The sequence below is a fragment of the Adiantum capillus-veneris genome, chromosome 20 (assembly GCF_014529385.1).
Source record: "Adiantum capillus-veneris isolate H3 chromosome 20, ASM1452938v2, whole genome shotgun sequence".
Taxonomy (NCBI): domain Eukaryota; kingdom Viridiplantae; phylum Streptophyta; class Polypodiopsida; order Polypodiales; family Pteridaceae; genus Adiantum; species Adiantum capillus-veneris.
Window position 1 is genome coordinate 4,508,274 of NC_140950.1, and position 20,146 is coordinate 4,528,419.

Here is a 20,146-nt window from a genome sequence, read left to right on the forward strand (position 1 = left end):
AGCAAATATGCCCAAGTCAGAATCTTCAGATGGATATCTCCATGCCATCTACAGCCTCTACATAGCTAAACACAGGTATTCATCTAACGAGGATATGCCAATGCAACCCAAACCACAAGTATTTCCAGCTCTGTGAAAGAAGACAGCCACACATTTCAAAGCACAAAAGATGGAAGCCTTTAGTGTTGGGACACTGGCAGCAAGATTTTTTCCAAAATCTCAGGCTCCTGATATCTAAGGAACAATTATAAGCATGCCCCAGCACTTTGGATGGATGTCACGAGTATTTCCAGCTCTGTAAAAAAAGACAGCCACACATTCAAAGCACAAAAGATGGGAGCCTTTAGTGTTGGGACACTGGCAGCAAGGTTTTTCCCCAAAATCTCAGGCTCCTGATATCTAAGGAACAATTATAAGCATGCCCCAGCACTTTGGATGGATGTAGGTTCCCCAGGGGAAGCACAAAACCTTTGCCAGGCATCCCATAAAATTGAAGATGGCTGGTCACATTGGTGCTAGCCATGCCTTCATTACATGACCCATTCTCCATCTCCCACTAAAATTACTCTATGTGCTCTTTGTTCTTCATTTGCCGCCTTATTTGAAAACATGCTTTTTACCACCATTTTCAAAGACTCAATGACCCCTGTTTTTAGTGGCTAAAGAGACGGAAACAGACATTGTTACTCGCAAAAACTATAAAAAGTGAGCTTAAAATTTTCGCACGGTGATTGCAGTGGAGTTTCCTAGCAATCAAGATCAAAATGCTATCTACCTTTGCCAGATAACCTCGAAAATCTTCCGGGTAACCCTGAATTATAGAATCGTATACAGCCAGTGCATCGCTGACGTGACCCCATTCAACATATATCTTCCCAAGTAAAAGATTAATCTGCCAATACATTGAGTACATCACGAGAAAAGTAAACCAGAGACCATACACCTGAAAACGCTTGGAAAGAAAACTAAAGCGTGAAAGAGATTTATCACCTGCACCAAGGTAGCTTCATCTGGATCAGCATTTTGAGTTTTATCATCCATTGCATGAGGCTCAGAAGAACTGAGACGATCTCTTTCTGCTGACACTTCTTTAACAGCCTACGGGGTTGCATTGGAGTGCTTCAGGAGATCATAGAGGAAGTAACATTTCACCAAATCCCTTAAACAAGTAGCCACAAGCAGGCAAGTCACGAATCTGTCTAAATGTCTTGTCTGCTGTATCTTCATATAAGAACAAACATGCAAAAAAAGTTGAAGTGCATGAGAAGAATGGGATTCCAAGGTTCAATCAGTTAAAGCAAACCGCCTACTCAAGAAGATGGGGGATGGACAACAGATATTTATGGTCAAATTTAGATAAGGTTAATCCAGAGTCAAATGATTCAAAACCTTCTTGGCTACATGAGTATGCTGATGTCTTTCCTGAAGATCTCACCACTCTTCTTCCTGCTCGAGAAATTGACCACTTCAGTTTAGGATGCTATTTTCAGTTTCTTGCTGATGAGATGACTTCAGACAAGGATGTAATTTGGTACTTGTCTCTCTCATTTCACTTTGCTCATTAGTTTATGTCATGAGCCCTTACACCTCTTTGAAGATATTTCAAAGGAGAATATGGAGTAAGGTTGGGACCTCTCGATCTTCTCAAAGGATTGACTCATGTCCTGCAGGCATTGAGAGAGATTAAGAGACAGCAAAGAAAGGGAACACAAGAGAGTTGGTGCATGAGGCCGGACTTCCGCGGCCATACTCAATGAGTGTCGCTGCCCTCTATTAAGAGCACCTCTGCTCAAACAAACCACACACTCTCCCAGATCAAGTGTGTGGTTGGACAGTACGACACCACTGTGGCCAACACCTTAATAACAGCTACTATTGCTTTGCAGTTGTAGCCCAAAGCAGAAAATCTGATGCCCACTCGCTTACAGTCACCTGCTGCCCAAATGCCCCAGCATAATGTGGTCTACTGCATGCTATCTGGTACTATCCACCGGGCTAACTGCAAAGCGAAAGCCATCCATCCTTCATGCTAGCCGTCAAATCTTGCTTGGAGCATGAGCCTCCATATTGAAATGATGTTATGAGTCCTCATGGGTTATCGTGTAACCAAGCAGACCAAGTTAAGAAGCTGGTCTGACCTTCCTCAAAAGGGAACCTGTGCATTTACTAGCAAAATTGCTCAATACACATTCCAAGTTCTGCCCAGGAATTAAACTTTTTTGATCAACGATCCCGTACAAATTACTCTTCTTTTTGCCACCAATCCTCAAATATTATCCTATTAAAAAATTACATGAAGTTCTAAAAGTTCCTATGGCATAACCCTTGACAAAGGTGAAAAGCAGATCCAAAGCATGTAGTAAGTTATTCTCTCTTTCAGTGGAGCTGGCTTTACATAACGATGATACCTTGCTCATCTTGTTAGTGCCTCCTCAACAATGAAAAAGCACATCGAAAGGCTTCAACATTTTCAAGGGTCCACATATATCTTGCACCTATTGGTAACCTGCATTTATGTCTTCAATATTTTGTGCATGCATACAAGAAATGTTTCATTTGCAAAGGTCCCAGGGCACTACAGTTTGTTTGTAGCTCAAACACTTAAACAAGAGTAGGATGGTTAGCAGCATTAAACTTCTTTCTGAAAGTGTCCTTAACAGCAGGAACAAAAAAGTTAAAAAATCATGATGAGAGCTGACATAGTACCAAATCAGGCTTTCCCTGTGAGATGATAACTTCTGCAAGGGCCTTCCAGAGTGTGATGCTATTTGGCGAGATCTGTATCAGGTTACAAAGAGAACATTATGACCATGCTATCAAGACAAAATGCAACTTGAAAAAAACTTAGATTGTGAGCCATTCAAAAAGCCTATTAGAGCTCAATTTTTTAAAAAAATTATACAAAAGTTGTACATAAATACATGCTTGTACACGGAATATACATAAGAGGGGTGTGTGTGGGCATGTGCGAGTGTGTGCGTGCACATGCACATGTGAGTCTTGCTCCCTTTTCATGTATTCTTTCCCTTTTTTGTCCGGAGTCTCCTGCTTTTCTATGCCTTTGCCCTCCGTTTCCATGCACCTTCTCTAGGTCGGGAGCCTCGTTGACTGCCCTTGCCTTTTCAGATTTGCCTCAGTGCATGCACGATAGCAGCAGCATAAATTCTCATCTCATGACCTCTGATCAGTTAATATCGGCCAGACTTTGGAGCAAAGTGGACACAATACTCCTGTGGAACCACAGAGCAGGTATGTTGAGCAGCAAGTTCACCCTCCTGCTAAGAATGTGGCACTCGCTTTAGTTCACCCTCCTCCTGAGCATGCAGTGACTCTTGTTCTGCCTGATATTGTGTCTCCAGTGCAAAATTCGCTGAGAATGCTGTTTTTAATTATCTTCCTGGTCAAACACCTAATCCAAGAGATGAGGGTCAGTGGCTCAATCCTCAATTAAGAGCATGTGGTATAGAAATGGTGTCTATCATGCTGCTCGTGGGTTTTACGAGATCTCATGCTAAAGGCGTTGATTTCAGAAAATGCTTTTGAAACAAGCCCTGATAAACTTTGGGACACAAATGACATGGGTTGCAACGGACAACCAGAGTTGATCCAGCACAAGTGCCCAATATGGGTGGAGTTTGTCGTTTTTCCTAAATGTTTGGGTGTCATTGCCTCAAACTGCTTCTACGTAGAAAGGTGATTTGCCCACCTCTGCCTATTGGCAATGCAGAAAGATTTTGTGATACAGATGTCACCCCTCGTTCCATAATGGTGCATGTTGATGGTGTTTCTATGGGGCCCGCATAGTTTGATTCGACATGGGGTGTGCTTGCTGATGTATGTTTTATTTGCAAGAAATTTTGACATATTTGAATATTCTGTCTAAATGGTGCCAACCAACCTACCTGCAACGACCTTAAAATGGAAAAGAGATTCCTTCCAGAGATGCTTCTCCAGATAAAGGCAAAGGTAACGTTACTCTAGCGTAGTTACAGCATAAAATTGGCAACACTATGTTTTTTAAGTAACAACCATAATTAAGGAACAAGTAGCCTCTTCCAGTTCATATATCTTAGCGTGCACATGCTCAACTTGAAGATGGTTATGGGAACACTTGCAGATGCCAGAAAAATTATAGCTCTTAGATCCAAGGCCTGTATTTGTGATGAAACAAGAGAACAACTTCTCACAAACTCTGGCAAATTTATTCTTCAAAGCAGCTGACGCCAAAAGTAAAGCATGAAATATGAAGAGAGAAACTAACCTTCAAAGCATTACGATATGAACTTGCACTCTCTGCAAATTTTCCAAGTGCATTCTCGACTTCACCTAGCAATCGAAGAGCCTCCACATCCATAGGTTTTTTCTACATACATTAATGACACAGCAGCTTCTTGAAATTCAAGCTACAAGTTACAGCAAAAAATCTCAACTAAAGGTCAGTGACACACAGGCTTACTGATATACCTTTATCTGCAAAGAAACAGACAATGCATGAGCATATATCCATGTGTCTTACAGTCATTGAATGTTTAATATTTTTGTTGCTACCTGGAAGCCCCTTCTAGGTAAGGTGCTCAAATTGGTCTCGACACTCATCGCACCATATCCATTCCCTTTGTGCTCACGCAATAGATTTCCATGTGATATCAGATGTTTCCCACAAGCCAAGGCTTAGCTCTCTATGAGTGTCACAAGTAGCCATCAAAGTCTGTCACCAGCAGATGATGTGCCACAAATGATGTAGCTGACCATTGATGATGGTATGATGCTATCGATATGACTGACAATGTGGCACTGCCATGAGGCAGCAGCAGCGACCAGGAGCAGGAAGGGCAGAAGAGCAGCTTGGCAATGCCAAAAGCACAAAAAGCAGACCAGAAGAACACCAACATGGTCAGAAAAAGAGATTGTGGAGAATAACAGTATTTGCTCTTGGAGGGTCTAGAAACACACATGTGGGGCTGGTTTGGACAGGCCGGTTTTGTTTGGATAGGTTGCTTTTTTTAACTGGGTGTATGTAATTGGGTAACTGGAACATCTTTGTATCCGGGACTGGCTATCTACAGCATGAGAACCATACTCACTACTGTGAGATTGTTGTGATTGCACTCTGGTCCTTTTTTTCCAGTTAGAATAAAGAGCTATCACAAGGGGCACTAGTTTTGAGGCCAATATTCCCCCAAGAGAAACTATGCCTCACAGTGTTAATTTTCCTAGCTGTCCAAGTTTTCCTGCTGATTTCAGTCTTCTCAGATCTTACCACCTATCAGTGTGACTAGCCGCTAATTTCAGTGGTAGCATGGTTGTTTGTTTTCCTATCAAGTAGACCACACCAATCCTTCATCTATCCTCATTTGCATTATGGAGGCAAATGCAAACTAGACCATGCAGACAGGGTTGACATGTACCGTATGTCCAATGTGTACACATACGAAGACGTGGGGTACGGTACTAGTCGAGACTTGTACTAAATGAAATTAAGACGTACATTGACGTGACAAGGACAAAAAAACGGCATACATCATTTAACCTAGAGTATAGAGTTAAGTTTTGATATCTACAAGTGTCCGGCTTTTCATTCATGGGCCATGGCCCATGCAAGCCTCCAAGTGCCCTCAAGTTGGTTGAGAGTTGACCCTTGTGGGTCTTGAACTCTTGGTCATGTCATGTCACTCACTCCCAAAAGCCTCATTCTTGAAAGTGACCATGAGAGCATCCTATGCTCTGAAGGAGCCCAAGAAAAAAGGTATCCATTGCTCCCACAAAGCGACTGAAAACAGCCCTCCAAAAAACGGCTTTAGCAGTCAATGTTCAAAAGCTGACTGGGAATCTGCAGTGAATGAACAGCACCTGGACGAAATCACTAAACGGAACAAGGCAGTACGGTTTGTACGGAACGTTTTGTACGTCATACGAGCACAACCCTACATGCAGAGAAAGACAAGTACTTGACAAGTATGAAGAAATGGAGGAGGAAATCAGAGAAGTGGAAGAGGACCAGGAAGAAGAACCTCTTTCTGACAGTGATGAAGAAAGAGGAACAGAAGAAGCCAATTGAGCAGCTCTAGATTTCAAAGCACAAATGTAAAGAATATGAGAGATAAGTCTCAAAAGATGGAACTCATGGGAGGAGCAGAGGAGTCCTTCAGCTTTTGGAAAATAGGAAAAGCGATGAAAAGACAAAGTAAACTGCAGATGCATGCAAGTGTAATGGCTATGGTGTATAGACCAACGAGGCATTCGTCGTAATGAGAGTTTTATCACAATTAGGAGCAAATAGATTAAAGAAGTGTACGCAGTGAAAATAGACTTGCTTGATTGATTATGATGATGATGGAGCAGATTACAAGCTAAGCATTATGGCCTTACATAGGCTCATAGTGAAAGGTGGCATTATATGCTAGAAAGTGATGTTCATCACATGTGGGAAAAGGGTCAAATAGCATGTGGCTGTAGTGAATAGCATGTGACTATAAAGAAGCATATGATTAGGGAAATCTATGTAGTGGGATGCATACATGCATATAATGGTGCATGGTTGGTATGCTTGGCTTTAGGGGTTGGTCACATTGTGACGTGTTTTTAAGGAATGATGCGATCCACCCCAAAGCCTTCAAGGAGTGTTCTTTTAGGCTTTTGGGACCCTTGGATATAATAAAGCATGCTTGTAAAAAGTGTACAAAGGCGGTGTGTGCCACTTGTCTCTATGCATGTGGTCAAGTTGTGCAAGGTACATAGTTGTGCGGGACCCTTGGATGTAAATAAAGCATGCTTGTACAAAGTGTACAAAGGCAATGTGTGCCAGCTGTCTCTACATATGCGGCCCAGTTGTGCGGGGTACATAGTTTTGATGTTTTTGTACATAAAAGCGTTGAGACGTTAAAGACTGAGTAAGTGCTTTACAAATATTAAAAAAACTAAACTTTTATCAGCTTGGGGTCGTAAGCGAAGAGCTGTTTTCAGTTGTGAAGAGGAAAGCTCATGTTGCAGCCTACGGTGAAGGGTGGGGGTTTTGATGTAGGGGTGCCCCTCTTGCTTTGCGAGAGCCTGGTATGGTGAGTTGAGAGTGTGTCTCTCCTCAATGGGCTAATGAAAGTGGGTGCTTAGCTCTACATATTGACCTCTCTTCATCTTGGTTTAAGGTATGGCAGCTATGTTGTGTGCAGTTCCCTTTGGTGCAGCTAATCGACGGTAGACTATGAGCTGCAATTCCTTGCTTGTACATATAAAAAAGGGCAAGCTTTTCCCTTAGTTTTCCATCACTTTTTTTAAGTTTTTTTGCCAAACTTTGTGGTTTTTTAAATTGGACTTGATTTGGATGTGGTTTGGTCAAGCTATGTGTATATATGGGAGCACCTATAGAGTCTCTACTAGCACATGAAAGAGTGTTTGAAAAGAAGTGAAGCCCTTGGCTTTAAAAGAAAAAGTGCAAAGATTTTCATTATTTTTCGACACTTTTTTTCTTTATTTTTTTAATCCCTTTGCTTCCTTTAGTGCATCCAAGCATAGTGGGAGTTGTACCAATGTAGAGGGAAGCTAGTCGGGGCTAGTCGAGGTTGAGCCTGAGTGAGTGAGGCTGTCAAAATTTGCGAGCAAGGATCAACGCACATTATCTTGAGAGAGCTATTCTCTTCATCCTCTTCTTTTTGTGTTGGTTTGAGGTGTTGTAGAGGCCAGCCCCTCCAATCCTTCACAACGTATCGAGTGTAAGCTAAAGGCTTACCCCGACAGACGCCCCCATCAGCTAAAGCTTCCAAAATATGCATGGATTCTAATTGAGCAATCTAATATGGATTACTTTTAGGGTAACTACATATGGCTTGTCATAATAACTAATATCTAATTCTCCTAAATGATTTTCTCATGTTAAACTGATCATTTAATATGGGGAAGTACCAGGGGAGAAAAGGCTAGAATATTGCTTAAGCTAGCAGACCGGCCAAAGTAGGGATCCAAAGGAGGGAAAATAGGGATCCAAAGGGGAGGCCATCTGCAAAAGAGCAATGTGCATTGATGGGCTTCAAAGACCCTAAGGTTCAGCCCATTAAGACTTCCGAAATACTAAGGTTCCAAAATTCAATGAAAAGTCCAATGGTCAAACTCTAGGTAAAATTGGATGCTTTGTAATTGTACACAAAGTCTTCCTAGATCCCTAGATGGGAGGGGGCGAGCCTCAAGGTAGGGGATAAGAGAGAAACACACACGCACACTCACAGGCTCTCTTTACACAAAGGGAATAGGAGACACATGTCAGCTCCCTAGACCAGTTGCCCCCAAGGTGCATTCAAATCCTATTGGATGGCCAATAGAGGTGGACCAATGAGAAGCAAGCTAGAGTACATTCAACTTTGATTTTAAAACACTTGATAAAAGAACCAATAAAAATTAAGCTCTCTAAAAGACTATTGGACAGTCTCCCAAGGGGTCCAATGAGCATTCAGCAGCCCAATGGCTTGTCTGATTCCTATTGGCCAGAAGACAAAGGGGTCCAATGAGAGTTTAATTGCATTAATTAAATACCTAAAGCTCTCACAAAAGGGGAAAGGGGGACACATGTCAAAAGGCTATCCCTTATGCTTCTCATTATCATTGGCTAAGCTTTGCAGGGTCCAATGGGGTGCCAGCATGAGTAAAATGCAAGAGGGGTCGACCAAGAGAGAGGGGGCTGATTTTGGCAAGGAATTATCACACACACTCCCACAATCTCATGTGTGAAGTAAAGAAGACTCTCTCCTTCTCAAGCTTTAATGGAAAGCTCATCATCTACTCCAAGCTGGTGAGAAGGAAGGCCTACACCAACAACTCTTGGCTTTGTGATGCAAATCCAACCAAGAGCCAAGCTTCAATGCATGCTCACCTCCTCTACCATGCTAATTACTAAGCTATGCTAAGCTTTTATGACTGATTATGTGAGGAGATTGTAGCGCGGATAATGTGCCGTGCTCTCTATAGTGGGTGCTACTTAGTGCAATGTACGCGACAATCTCACTCAAAACAGACTGAAAACAAAGGAACAATAGATAACAACTGATCTCACAAAGACACAACAGCAGACCAGAACATATGGCTCGACTATCTCAAAGAACCGATACAGACTCTGGCGTGGCAGCACACTCAGCTCCAGCCCAGGGACTCACAGGTACAATGGGGGTGTCGAGGCTCAAATGTGCAAGGATGATGAAGACGTGTTGTGTATAGACTCGCCCTCAAGACAACGACCCTGGACCATATATGAAGAAGATGATCCACCAACGGCTCATAAATGTCAGCCACCTAAGCCTATCTCCAAACTGAGTGGTGGTGGTGACTTGGTCACGATGTCCACTAGACCACCGTCCGTATCCCTGCCACGTGTCATTGCCCAGCCCAGAGAGTCTGTCCAGTGTGGACCAGACCAGACCAGACCAACTGTACTAACTGTGTGTCCTGTGAAAGTGACACTGTAGCCTGCTATAGGTTGCCCGCGACAAGACCGCTCACCGTCTCCGTGAGAGGAAATACTAAAAAACTTTCAAAGAAAACCACTAGGTACCGCATCTGTACATCTTGCTTCAAGCAGATTCTAGGCCCAACCATGACCTTACATGCCTCATAAGTGGAGTTAAAAACATTGTATGCTTGCCAACGCCGTAAACCTTTGAATAGGCAGGAACCAGTATGATTGCATAGTCCAAGAATCCCAATTTGCAAAGCAGAATGAGGCTTCACAGCAAAGAGATATGCTCGGTTTGGATCCTTCGCATCTTTATCCTCCATAACCATAGTGAGAGGAAAATGGTTCTCACCCCGATGTAAAGACATGTGCAACGTTGATGCAACTAGCTCCATCGAATTGAAAAATAGGATCACAGCATTAGAGAATGAGAAAAGGTCCTGATTGCCGAATCAGGTGAGGATGAAGTGAAGATTACTGAACTAAGTCTTAGGTCTCTGACTTGCTTGTGAAGGCAAAAGCTTTGGAACTAAAACAGGCATTAGCGGCTAAAAACTTGAAGGTAAATCATGCTTTGATTACTTGCAAGGAAGAAAAAATTCAACTCGTTGAAGCTCGACACCACGGATTGCAAGAAATGATTGCAGTTGGCGAGAGAAATCGATACTTGGAGGAGGAGGTTTCTTTGCACGAACACAGATGAGCTGCTTGCCAAATCGAGTCAAAACAGAAAAGTTACTTGATATGCGTACTGGACAGTACTGAGAGGGTGAGTAGGGGGTTGGGTAGGGGCGAGGGAGAGAGAGGGGGAACGAGGGGTAGGTAGGGGGGCGAGGGAGAGAGAGGGGGGACGAGGGCTAGGTAGGGGGCGAGGGAGAGGGGGAACGAGGGGTAGGTAGGGGGGCGAGGGAGAGAGAGGGGGGACGAGGGCTAGGTAGGGGGCGAGGGAGAGAGGGGGATGAGGGGTAGGTAGGGGCGAGGATAGGTGAGGGGGGGCGAGGGGTGGGTAGGGGGAAAGGGGCGAGGGGGGGGGACGAGGGGTGGGCAGGGGCGAGGGCTAGTGAGGGGGGGACTAGGGGCGAATAGGGAGGGAGAAGATAGGGGTGAGGGTGAGTTAGGGGGGCAAGAGCTGTATAGGGGGGCGAGGGTGAAAGAGCAGGGGGATGAGGGGTGGGTAGTGGGAAAGGGGGGAGGGCTGGTGAGGGGGGGGCGAGAGTGAGAGAGCAGGGGACAAGGGGGAGGGACTAGGGGCGAGGAGGTGTGAGGGGACGGTAGGGGCGAGGGCTGGTGAGGGGGGGCGAGGGGTGGGTAAGGAAGGAAATAGAGGCGAGGGGGCGTGGGGGGGGGGGAGACGAATTGGGTAGGGGCGAGGGGTGGGTAGGGGTCGAGGGTAATGAGGAGGGTACGCGCGAGGGCAAGAGGGGGGTGGGTAGGAGCAAGTAGGAGGAGGGCAGGGGCGAGGGCAAGAGAGGGGTGGGTAGGGACGAGAGTAGAGGGTGGGTAGGGGCGAGGGTAAGAGAGGGGTGGGTAGGGGCGAGGGCAAAGGGAGGGGGGTGATGGGTGAGTAGGGGGCAAGGGCAGGGAGGGGGTGGGTAGGGGTGAGTAGGGGGAGGGCAGGGGCGAGGGTAAGAGGGATGGGTAGGGGCGAGGGCAAGAGAGGGGGTGGGTAGGGGTAGTGAATGGTGAGGCTGGAATGACATGGAGCAGAGAGATATCATGAGCATGAACAGGGAATTTATCAGGCTTGAAATCAACATCTTTTTGGTTGTATCCCGTCTTGAGGAAGCTCTGCGAAGGGAGTTCACTAGAAATAGAGGAGAGCTTTCTTCTGGTCAGAGAATCAGACACTGGGGCTGATGGTGAAGGTGGGTGAAAACCTGTAGAGGGGATTTCTTTCCGCTTCTATATTTCTTCATAGGCTCGACAAATTCAAAGGCTTCCACCAAGGTCGCATCAGGAGTATTCTCTGTGACCTTCAACTTTTGAGCTGGCTCAGGTGGCTCATTAGGTTTAGTTACTGTGGAAACATTGGAAGAGGGTGTAACTTCAAGCAAAGAGCGAATAGAGACTCACAAGGCATAGATTTGGTAGCATCCAACCACTCCAACAGATCCTCATCTGACCCGTTAGGTGGAGTAGGCTGTTCCAATTCGAGGCTGGCTGCTAGGGACAAAGAACTATGTTGCACGACGAGATCCATGCCTCCTTCTAGGCAAATTGGTTGCATCGGGGAGCCAAGAGTATATATCCACATGGCATCGTTTTCCCAATCATGAAGTGCTTTAGTGTGTCGCAGCCATGGTCTACCGATGAGCAAGGGAAATCCGCCCTCCACTTGTGGAAGACAAACCACAACAAAATCCAAACTAAAAGTGAAATCTTGTACCTGCAGAGGCACCTTTTCCAATATGCTCATAGGGTATACTGTCCTCTGGTCGGCCAATGTTACTGTGAAGGGGGCAGGTTGAGTAGGCTATAGGCCTAAAGCCATCATAGTGAACTGAGACATCATATTGATGCCAGATCCACCATCCACAATTACTCCTGAAAATTGCTACCCCAAGACGGACACTGTCAGGCGAGGGCTTCTATGATCAGAGAGGGGAGCAGCGGGATTGGATATCATATAGGACTCTGATGGTCACACTGGGAGGTGCCCGCCACTAGGACTTGCTCCGGGGTAAAGTGACTGAATAACAGCAAGGGTGTCACTTCTAAAACTCGCATCTAGTCGTAGCATGTCATAGAGGGACAGTTGTTGAAAGGTGTTCTTCAAGACTATCTCTGTTGTAAGCTTTTCCTGTTCTACCAGTGGTTCTCTGGTACCTTGATCTTTTGTAGATTGGAAACTGCTTCCAAGAAAGCTTCATCAAGATCGGAGAGCAAAGATTTGGATTCTTACTTGCCACTGGGTGATGGCTTGTCAGTAGCTGAAGGTAGGGTATCCACTGTTGGAAGAATGTGTGGGGAGTTGAACGTGTTGGAATACTAAGACCGAGAGCAGCTCTCTGGGTCCGAGTGTGAGGACACGCAATGGCTCCTCTACCAACTGCAGCTTATTTTGAGGGGTAACCACGTGGGTAGAAGGGGGTGGCTGAGGAACGGTGCTAACTACTATCAGATTGAGCTTGGGAAAGGTAAACTCATCCTGACTTTGACTTGGGTTCGAAGCCGTGGATGCACGAAGTTTAGGGCAATCCTTACTGTAGTGATTGTAACCGGCCTGTTCAATCCAAAAAGGGCGGTAGACTTTACTTCAAACCTTGATTTAGCTTTCACCCATTATTAGTCGTCTATTTTACCTGTACTTTCAAGACACAACAAAGGGGAGAGGGATACAGGCTGCTAGATTGCACTTGTATGAGTAGACAGACACCAGATTGGCCCCTAACTTAGGCGCCCCTTTCGGTATTTCTTTATTGTTCAAAAGAGGGAATAAACGCTGTGGTTCCCTACAAGCTGCCCCGCACAAACTCGACTGAATTTCCACTGTTCCAGCCCGATTTCGGCAGCATAACTGTACTAGAACCCTTCACAGTCAGTATTCCTACGCATTGAATGACTTTCCCGACGCATACGGGCACTTTGCAAAACCTGGCGAGAATCTGCAGCACGCTGAATTCTCTGTTTTCAGCCCCGAAATTGCGCCAGATCACCTGTACAGCGGTCCCCTTGCATCCCCGAACCTCCTGGGGGTATTAGGGTCCGTTTAGGGCCAAAACCCTAAACCTGCAAAAATACACAGCAGGCTGTAATTCACTGTTTCGGGCTCCGTTTCGCGTGCCGGTCGCATCCGTAGCAAGTCCTCGAGCTCCCGCACCTGTAGGGCTACTTGCCCTTTGAATCGGACGAGATTTCTGGCGTGAAACCTCTCCGAATTCACCTGTACCTGCGGGGGGGATTAGCCGCTAGCTAATCCAGTACCTGTACAAGAGGCTCTTGCCTCGGCAATCGCGCATGAACCCACACAACTGTACATTGGTTAAATGAAGAGCCCACTAGAGGGGCATAACATACTGCCAAAGGGGAGAGAGAGGGCACTGCGTAGCGTGCAGGGCATCACTCCTGGCACCGCACTGTGCATAAGAGGGAAAGCAAGCACTCCATAGCTCTTAACCTGTGACAGAGACTTGCAAAATGAGCCTCCCAACTATAAATCACGTTTTTGCCTTCTCTATAAGTAGTAAACTGGCCTCAGAGTTTACTTTGGCTAGTCAATGACCCCACTTGGCTAACCATAGTCCTTGTCCAACCTTAGTGCTCTCTTGCCCTCAGGCCTGGACTCCCTCTGGACAGTTCCACACTAGCTATGCAATGCAAGGCAGTTAGATTTCCCGAGGGGTGTTTCCAAAAAGTGAAAGTAAATAGATAATAAGAAAGAAATCAACAAAAAGGATAGATAGTAGTCACACGCTGGTGACATACCCCCCTCTTGAAATCTCAAACGTCCTCGTTTGCATCTATGTCGTACATGCCTACTGTCAACACTGATGTATTCAACACCTGTCGACACATATACGACACATACATGCTCATTGTCAACCCTGGTGTATTCAACACCTTGTCGACTCATGTATTGCCTGCGTGTGAACCCTGTCCCAATGACATAGTGGTAGCTTCGCACTCTGCCATTGCTTTGAGTCACTAACTTTCCAATGACAAAATGGTAGCTGCACATTTTGCCACTGTCTTATAGTACACGTTGGATCCCGTAACACTTTCGAGCATACCCAAACCGACAGTTTAAGAATGCAGTTACACATGTACTCTTCAATAGAAGCAATCACTGTATCCTTGACAAACTGACAAGAAATACTCACTTCTATAGCACTAACCAAACTTTTGGACATTCCATAAGAGCAATTGCCAAACTGACAATCTGTACAGCTCTAACATTCATGTAACAGGTATTTGATTTGAGCTCACTTTAAATACCATGTACATCATTTGTTTCAGAAGCCATTGTCACACTGACAATCCATTTAGCTTTGAAACTCAAGGGGTCAAGGTAGGTTGCAAATCGAAGGCTTCCAGGTAAAGTGATAACACAGTTGGTGACTCTGTAAGTTCACCTTCTTCCATCCACTTGGCATCCATTGGTGGATAGTTTCTGAACTTTACCAAGTAACGCCTAGCAACCTTGCCTTTCACTTTCCTTTTTTTGTGTGCCAAAATCTGTTCAGGGACCAAGATCTCGTCAAGTTCCTCGACTTCCGGCTGATCAGCTGGCATATCTTCTGGCACATCACCCACATAGGGTCTGAGAAGACTCACATGAAACGCATTGTGAATCTTCCAACTGTCAGGCAATTTCAGCCTATATGCAACATCACTGATTATGTCGCATACTTGAAAAGGCCCATAGTAACGCATGCTGAGCTTTGGAAACAGTCTTTCCTTGCCCTTCATCTTCTTTAACCTTGCCTTTTCAAAGCGTAAAAGCACCCAATCACCAAGTGAATATACCACTTCACGACGGTGACGATCAGCTGCTTTCTTTTGCTTTGCCTGAGTCCTTTCTAAGGCCACTTTGACCTTCTTGTACATTTCATCCATGTCCTGAACATACTTATCTGCTTCAAATATCTTGTCCTTTGTATGCAGTATGGGAGGAACTTTCTTGCCACCTTCAACTATCTCAAAGGGTGCCTTGCCAGTTGATGAATGCACTGTATTATTGTATGCATACTCCACCAATGGCAAATACTGCTCCCACTTTCCTTTATGCTCTGACACATAGCACTTGAGCAGATCTAGGACAGTAGAATTTGCCTCTTCTGACTGCCCATCTGTTTGAGGATGAAATGACGAAGAGAATTTGAGCGTGGTGCCCATATTCTCAAACAAGCCTCTCCAGAACAAACTTGTCATGCGTGGATCACGGTCGCTAACAATCGACTGTGGCATGCCATGATACTTGAAAATATTGCTCATAAACAAGCGTGCCATCTGATCTGGCTTTATCTTCTTCCTGACAGGAATAAAATGAGCATGTTTGCTGAATCTGCAAATAATGGTCCAAATACCATCGTTTCCTGTCTGCGTTCTCGGAAGATCAAAGATAAAATCCATAGCAATACTTTCCCATGGTTTATCTGGAATAGGTAGTGGTTGCAATAACCCTGGTGCCTTTTGCCTGTCAAACTTGACCTTTTGGCATATTAGGCATTCTCGCACAAAGGCATCCACATCCCTTCTCAATGTAGGCCAATAGAAGAATGTCTCAACCGCTTTAACTGTAGCATCGATACCACGATGCCCTGCATACGGTGGGACATGACTCTCTTCCATGACTTTGCGTCGCAATGGCTTTGTGACACACAATCTGCCATGCATCATCATGAACCCGTCTTTAAGAAGATAGTGTTCATGACGTTGTCCATCCATTAGTTGCTCGAAGACCCTTGCAAAATCTTCATCATTTGCATATTGTTCTCTCATATCATCAAGTTCATGATGATAAGGAATCGACACAGCTGAAATTTGTGGCTTCCTTGACAAGGCATCAACCACAACGTTCTTCTTGCCTTCCACATGCACAATCTGAAAATGGAACATGGACAAGATATTTGCCCATCGCATAGGCTTCTCAGATAACTTTGTCTGTGTCAAGAAGTATCGCAAGGTCTGATGGTCCGTTTGGACAACAAAGTCTGCACCTAGCAGGTAGTGTTTCCAACTTAAGAGCGCATGAATCACAGCCAGTAACTCTTTCTCATAGACCTGCATGGTCATCTCTGGCCCTTGCAAAATTCTGCTCTCATAGGCTACTACCCTGCCATCTTGCATTAGCACTGCACCAATGCTACTACCGCAGGCGTCACACTGGACCACAAATGACTTCCTAAGATTTGGCAACACAATGACTGGATCTGAAGTCATCTTTTCCTTTAAGAGATTAAAAGCTGAAATCTCTTTCTGTGTCCATCTAAAGGTGACTGCTTTCTTTTGAAGAGCATGTAAAGGTGAAGCAATCTCAGCGAAATTTCGGATAAACCTTCTGTAATAGGAGCATAGTCCCAAAAAGCTTCGGACATCATGCACCGTCTTCAAATTTGGCCATGACTTGATTGCTTCAACTTTTGCAGGATCCATTCTGACACCATCCTTTGAGACAATGTGTCTCAGAAAGTGAATCTCTTCCAAAAAAAACTCACTTTTCTTTGCATTGATGAGCAACCTATGACTGCGTAGCTCTTTGAACACAATGGCCAAGTGATGCCTATGCTCCTCTTCATTCTTTGAGTAGACTATCATGTCATCAAAGAATGTACCAACAAACTGCTGGTGTGGACGGAAAATTCTGTCCATCATCCTATTGAACGTAGCAGGAGCATTTGTGAGACCAAAGGGCATCACTAAAAATTCGTAAAGGCCAAACGTCGTTCTAAAAGCAGTCTTGTGCACATCCTCTGATCTAATGCGGATCTGATGGTACCCACTCTTTAGATCTATCCTGCTAAACATAGCTGCTCCTTCTAATTTGTCCATAATATCATCAATTCTAGGTATAGGGAACCTATTCTTGATGGTATTCTTGTTCAGTGCACGGTAGTCGATGCACATACGCCATGAGCCATCCTTTTTCTGCACCAATAACACTGGAGAACAGAATGGAGATGAACTGGGCTGAATCAGCCCCTTTTCTAACAGCTCCTGTACTTGGCCCATTATCTCTTTCTGCTGAGCCGCACTAACCCTGTACGGAGGCTTATTTGGTGGGCTACTGCCTGGCACCAAATCTATCGCATGGTCCTCGGGTCTCTCTGGCGGTAATTGAGACGGTAATGAATCGGAAAAACAGTCACTATACTGTTGTAAAAACATTGACCTTTCTTTATCTAGCACAGATAAATTTGATTCATCACAATCTGACACTTCACGTGCAAAAACCAAGTACGCAGAAAGATGCTTTTTCATTACAGAAGTAATAGCAGAAGCTGATACAGTAGGAATAGACTCCCCTTTAAGCTTTACATCCAGAATGTGAGTCTTTCCCCTGCTCTGTACAGTGATCTTTTTGTTGTAGGCATCCATGATTCCCTGTACACGAAACAACCAAGGAATACCTAACAACACATCACATCCATCCAGTGGCATGATGTAAAATTCTTCAGCATCTACAAAGGACTGGATATGTAGACGCAACTTTCCAATGATGGGTGTCACAGCCTCTATATGGCCAGGACATGCCAAACCTGCCTCTGCTGTATACCCCATCTCTTCAGGTCTGATTCCCAACTTTGAAGCCAATTCTGGGGAAATGAAGTTGGCTTTGGCACCTGGATCAAAGAAGATAAGCATTGTTTGATCCCTGACCTTTCCCCATGCTCTGCAAAGCTCACTTGCATCTGAATTTGGCTTGTCGCCCACCATATCTGGCACTAGACCAGCCATGGGCTTCTTTCCTTTCCTGTCCTCCTTGTCTTCAGAATCAGCTGGCCTTTTCTTTGTAGGACACTTGTAAGCAATGTGGCCAGGCTGCTCACATATAAAGCATTTGTTTTCTGTTCTCAGGACCTTCTTTTGCTCTTCTGACTTGCGAGGAAAACGTCTTTTCCATTTCTTCGCTGGTTCCTTTTCTGATTCAGCCGTAGCTTTATCTTTCCCTGCGTTGGCTGACTCCTGAGTCCCTTTAGGAGCCTCATTGGGAACGTGCTTCTTGGCTGAATTTTTCTTGCCTGATCCTGCCTTGACGCCAGTGTTAAATTCACAATCTTCTCCCTTGAGCAAACCATTGCCAGTGTTTGCTACCTCGATGAGCTGCGTCAAAGTAGTGACTTTTGTCTTCGTGCAGTATTTTCTCAATCCTTTGGGTAGGCCACAACAGTATTTTTCAATCTGTTCTGTCAATGGCACAAATCTATAGGAAGTTACTGGAAGTAGAGCTTTCCAAAACTTCCGATTGTAATCATCCAGATTTCTGCAAGTGGCAGCATTAAGCTGGTGCCATTCTGTCATGACATCTGCTTCAAAGTCATCAGATAACCATGCTGCTGCAAAAATCTGCTTGAAGTAAATCCATGTATACGGAGCTTGCCCTTGAAGCAATAAAGTTGTCCAGCATTGTCCCGCATTCCCTGTCAAGAAAGTGGCTGCCTTGCGGACCTTTGAAGCCTCTGTAAAGTTTCCCCCTGCATAGGCCTTGTCAAACTGCTGGAGGAATGAGAGAGCCTTCTTCCTGTCATCAAACCCTGTAAAGGTCGTGAATGACACACCTTTGCCACCTTCTTTGTACGGAGTTGGCCTCTCCAGCGGCATTAAATTGTCATATGGAAGTGACTGAAACATGGGAACACTATTAGGGTTCATCTGTGTTCCTTGGCCGCTATTAACTTGACCTGGAAATGCCATATTTGGCTGCTGATTTGTAATTCCAGCCATACCAAAATTTGCTTGTGGCATCCCAAATTGACCCTGAGTGCTCTGAAAACCTGGTAGCATGCCCGTGACACCATACATGGGGTTAGGCATCATCGTTTGAGCACCCCCAAACACTGTTCCTGGCGTGTAAAACTGATTTCCAGGTGCATGACCAGCCATGCTCTGGAATACCGATCCACCTCCAAAATAGCCAGGGTGTACTGAAGGTGGTGGGAAGACCTGTTGCATAGCCTGTAGGTTGCTTCCCTGTCCATTAGAACCAGCTATAGGCTGCTGAAAGGTGGCAGACTGAACTGGTACAGCGTGAAAAACTGGCATCTCAGCCACCTGTTCTTGCACCTTAGGCATAGGTTGTGGAGACTGCATGTTCTCCGTCAAGTGTACAGGTGTTTCCATTGACTGTGCGGTATGAATCACCTCTGCTCGAGCCTTAACAGGCTTTTGAATATGATCCAGTGACCCAACTTGCTGAGACGGAACAGGAGGTTGCAGAAAGGCTAAAAACCTCGGGTTCTGCATTACTTGTGTGAACATAGCCACAGCAGTAGCCAACTCGGTCCTGAATATATAGTCATCTGTCTGTGGTGGTATTGACGACTCACCCACTTCATGTGTTTGTTGACCCTGTGAAGAGGAAACCTCTTCAGTCACATCATCTGGTCTGTCAGCCATAATTACAATTCCCTGTGTTTAGTCTATGATCCCCTGTGTCTTCAAGCCTAAACTGACCAAGGCTCACTTCTATGGGAAAAAGTGATTTAATCCCGTCGATGGAACCATGAAACCGGCCTGTTCAATCCAAAAAGGGCGGTAGACTTTACTTCAAACCTTGATTTAGTTTTCACCCATTATTAGTCGTCTATTTTACCTGTACTTTCAAGACACAACAAAGGGGAGAGGGATACAGGCTGCTAGATTGCACCTGTATGAGTAGACAGACACCAGATTGGCCCCTAACTTAGGTGCCCCTTTCGGTATTTCTTTATTGTTCAAAAGAGGGAATAAACGCTGTGGTTCCCTACAAGCTGCCCCGCACAAACTCGACTGAATTTCCACTGTTCCAGCCCGATTTCGGCAGCATAACTGTACTAGAACCCTTCACAGTCAGTATTCCTACGCATTGAATGACTTTCCCGACGCATACGGGCACTTTGCAAAACCTGGCGAGAATCTGCAGCACGCTGAATTCTCTGTTTTCAGCCCCGAAATTGCGCCAGATCACCTGTACAGCGGTCCCCTTGCATCCCCGAACCTCCTGGGGGTATTAGGGTCCGTTTAGGGCTAAAACCCTAAACCTGCAAAAATACACAGCAGGCTGTAATTCACTGT

The 20,146-nt window shown here is 45.1% G+C and overlaps 1 protein-coding gene across 1 annotated transcript in view; it reads right to left on the reverse strand.

Annotated features, from left to right (window-relative positions):
• Positions 1-20,146, reverse strand: part of LOC147432025 (Tetratricopeptide repeat (TPR)-like superfamily protein) — a 198,294-nt gene that overhangs the window by 41,739 nt on the left and 136,409 nt on the right. Inside the window, exons 11-14 of the mRNA XM_086491834.1 lie at positions 4,262-4,363; positions 2,707-2,778; positions 991-1,098; positions 776-892 (exon numbers count right to left, since the gene is read on the reverse strand). Of these exons, the coding sequence (XP_086347960.1) occupies positions 776-892; positions 991-1,098; positions 2,707-2,778; positions 4,262-4,363 (399 nt within the window). The remainder of the gene's footprint in view (positions 1-775; positions 893-990; positions 1,099-2,706; positions 2,779-4,261; positions 4,364-20,146) is intronic.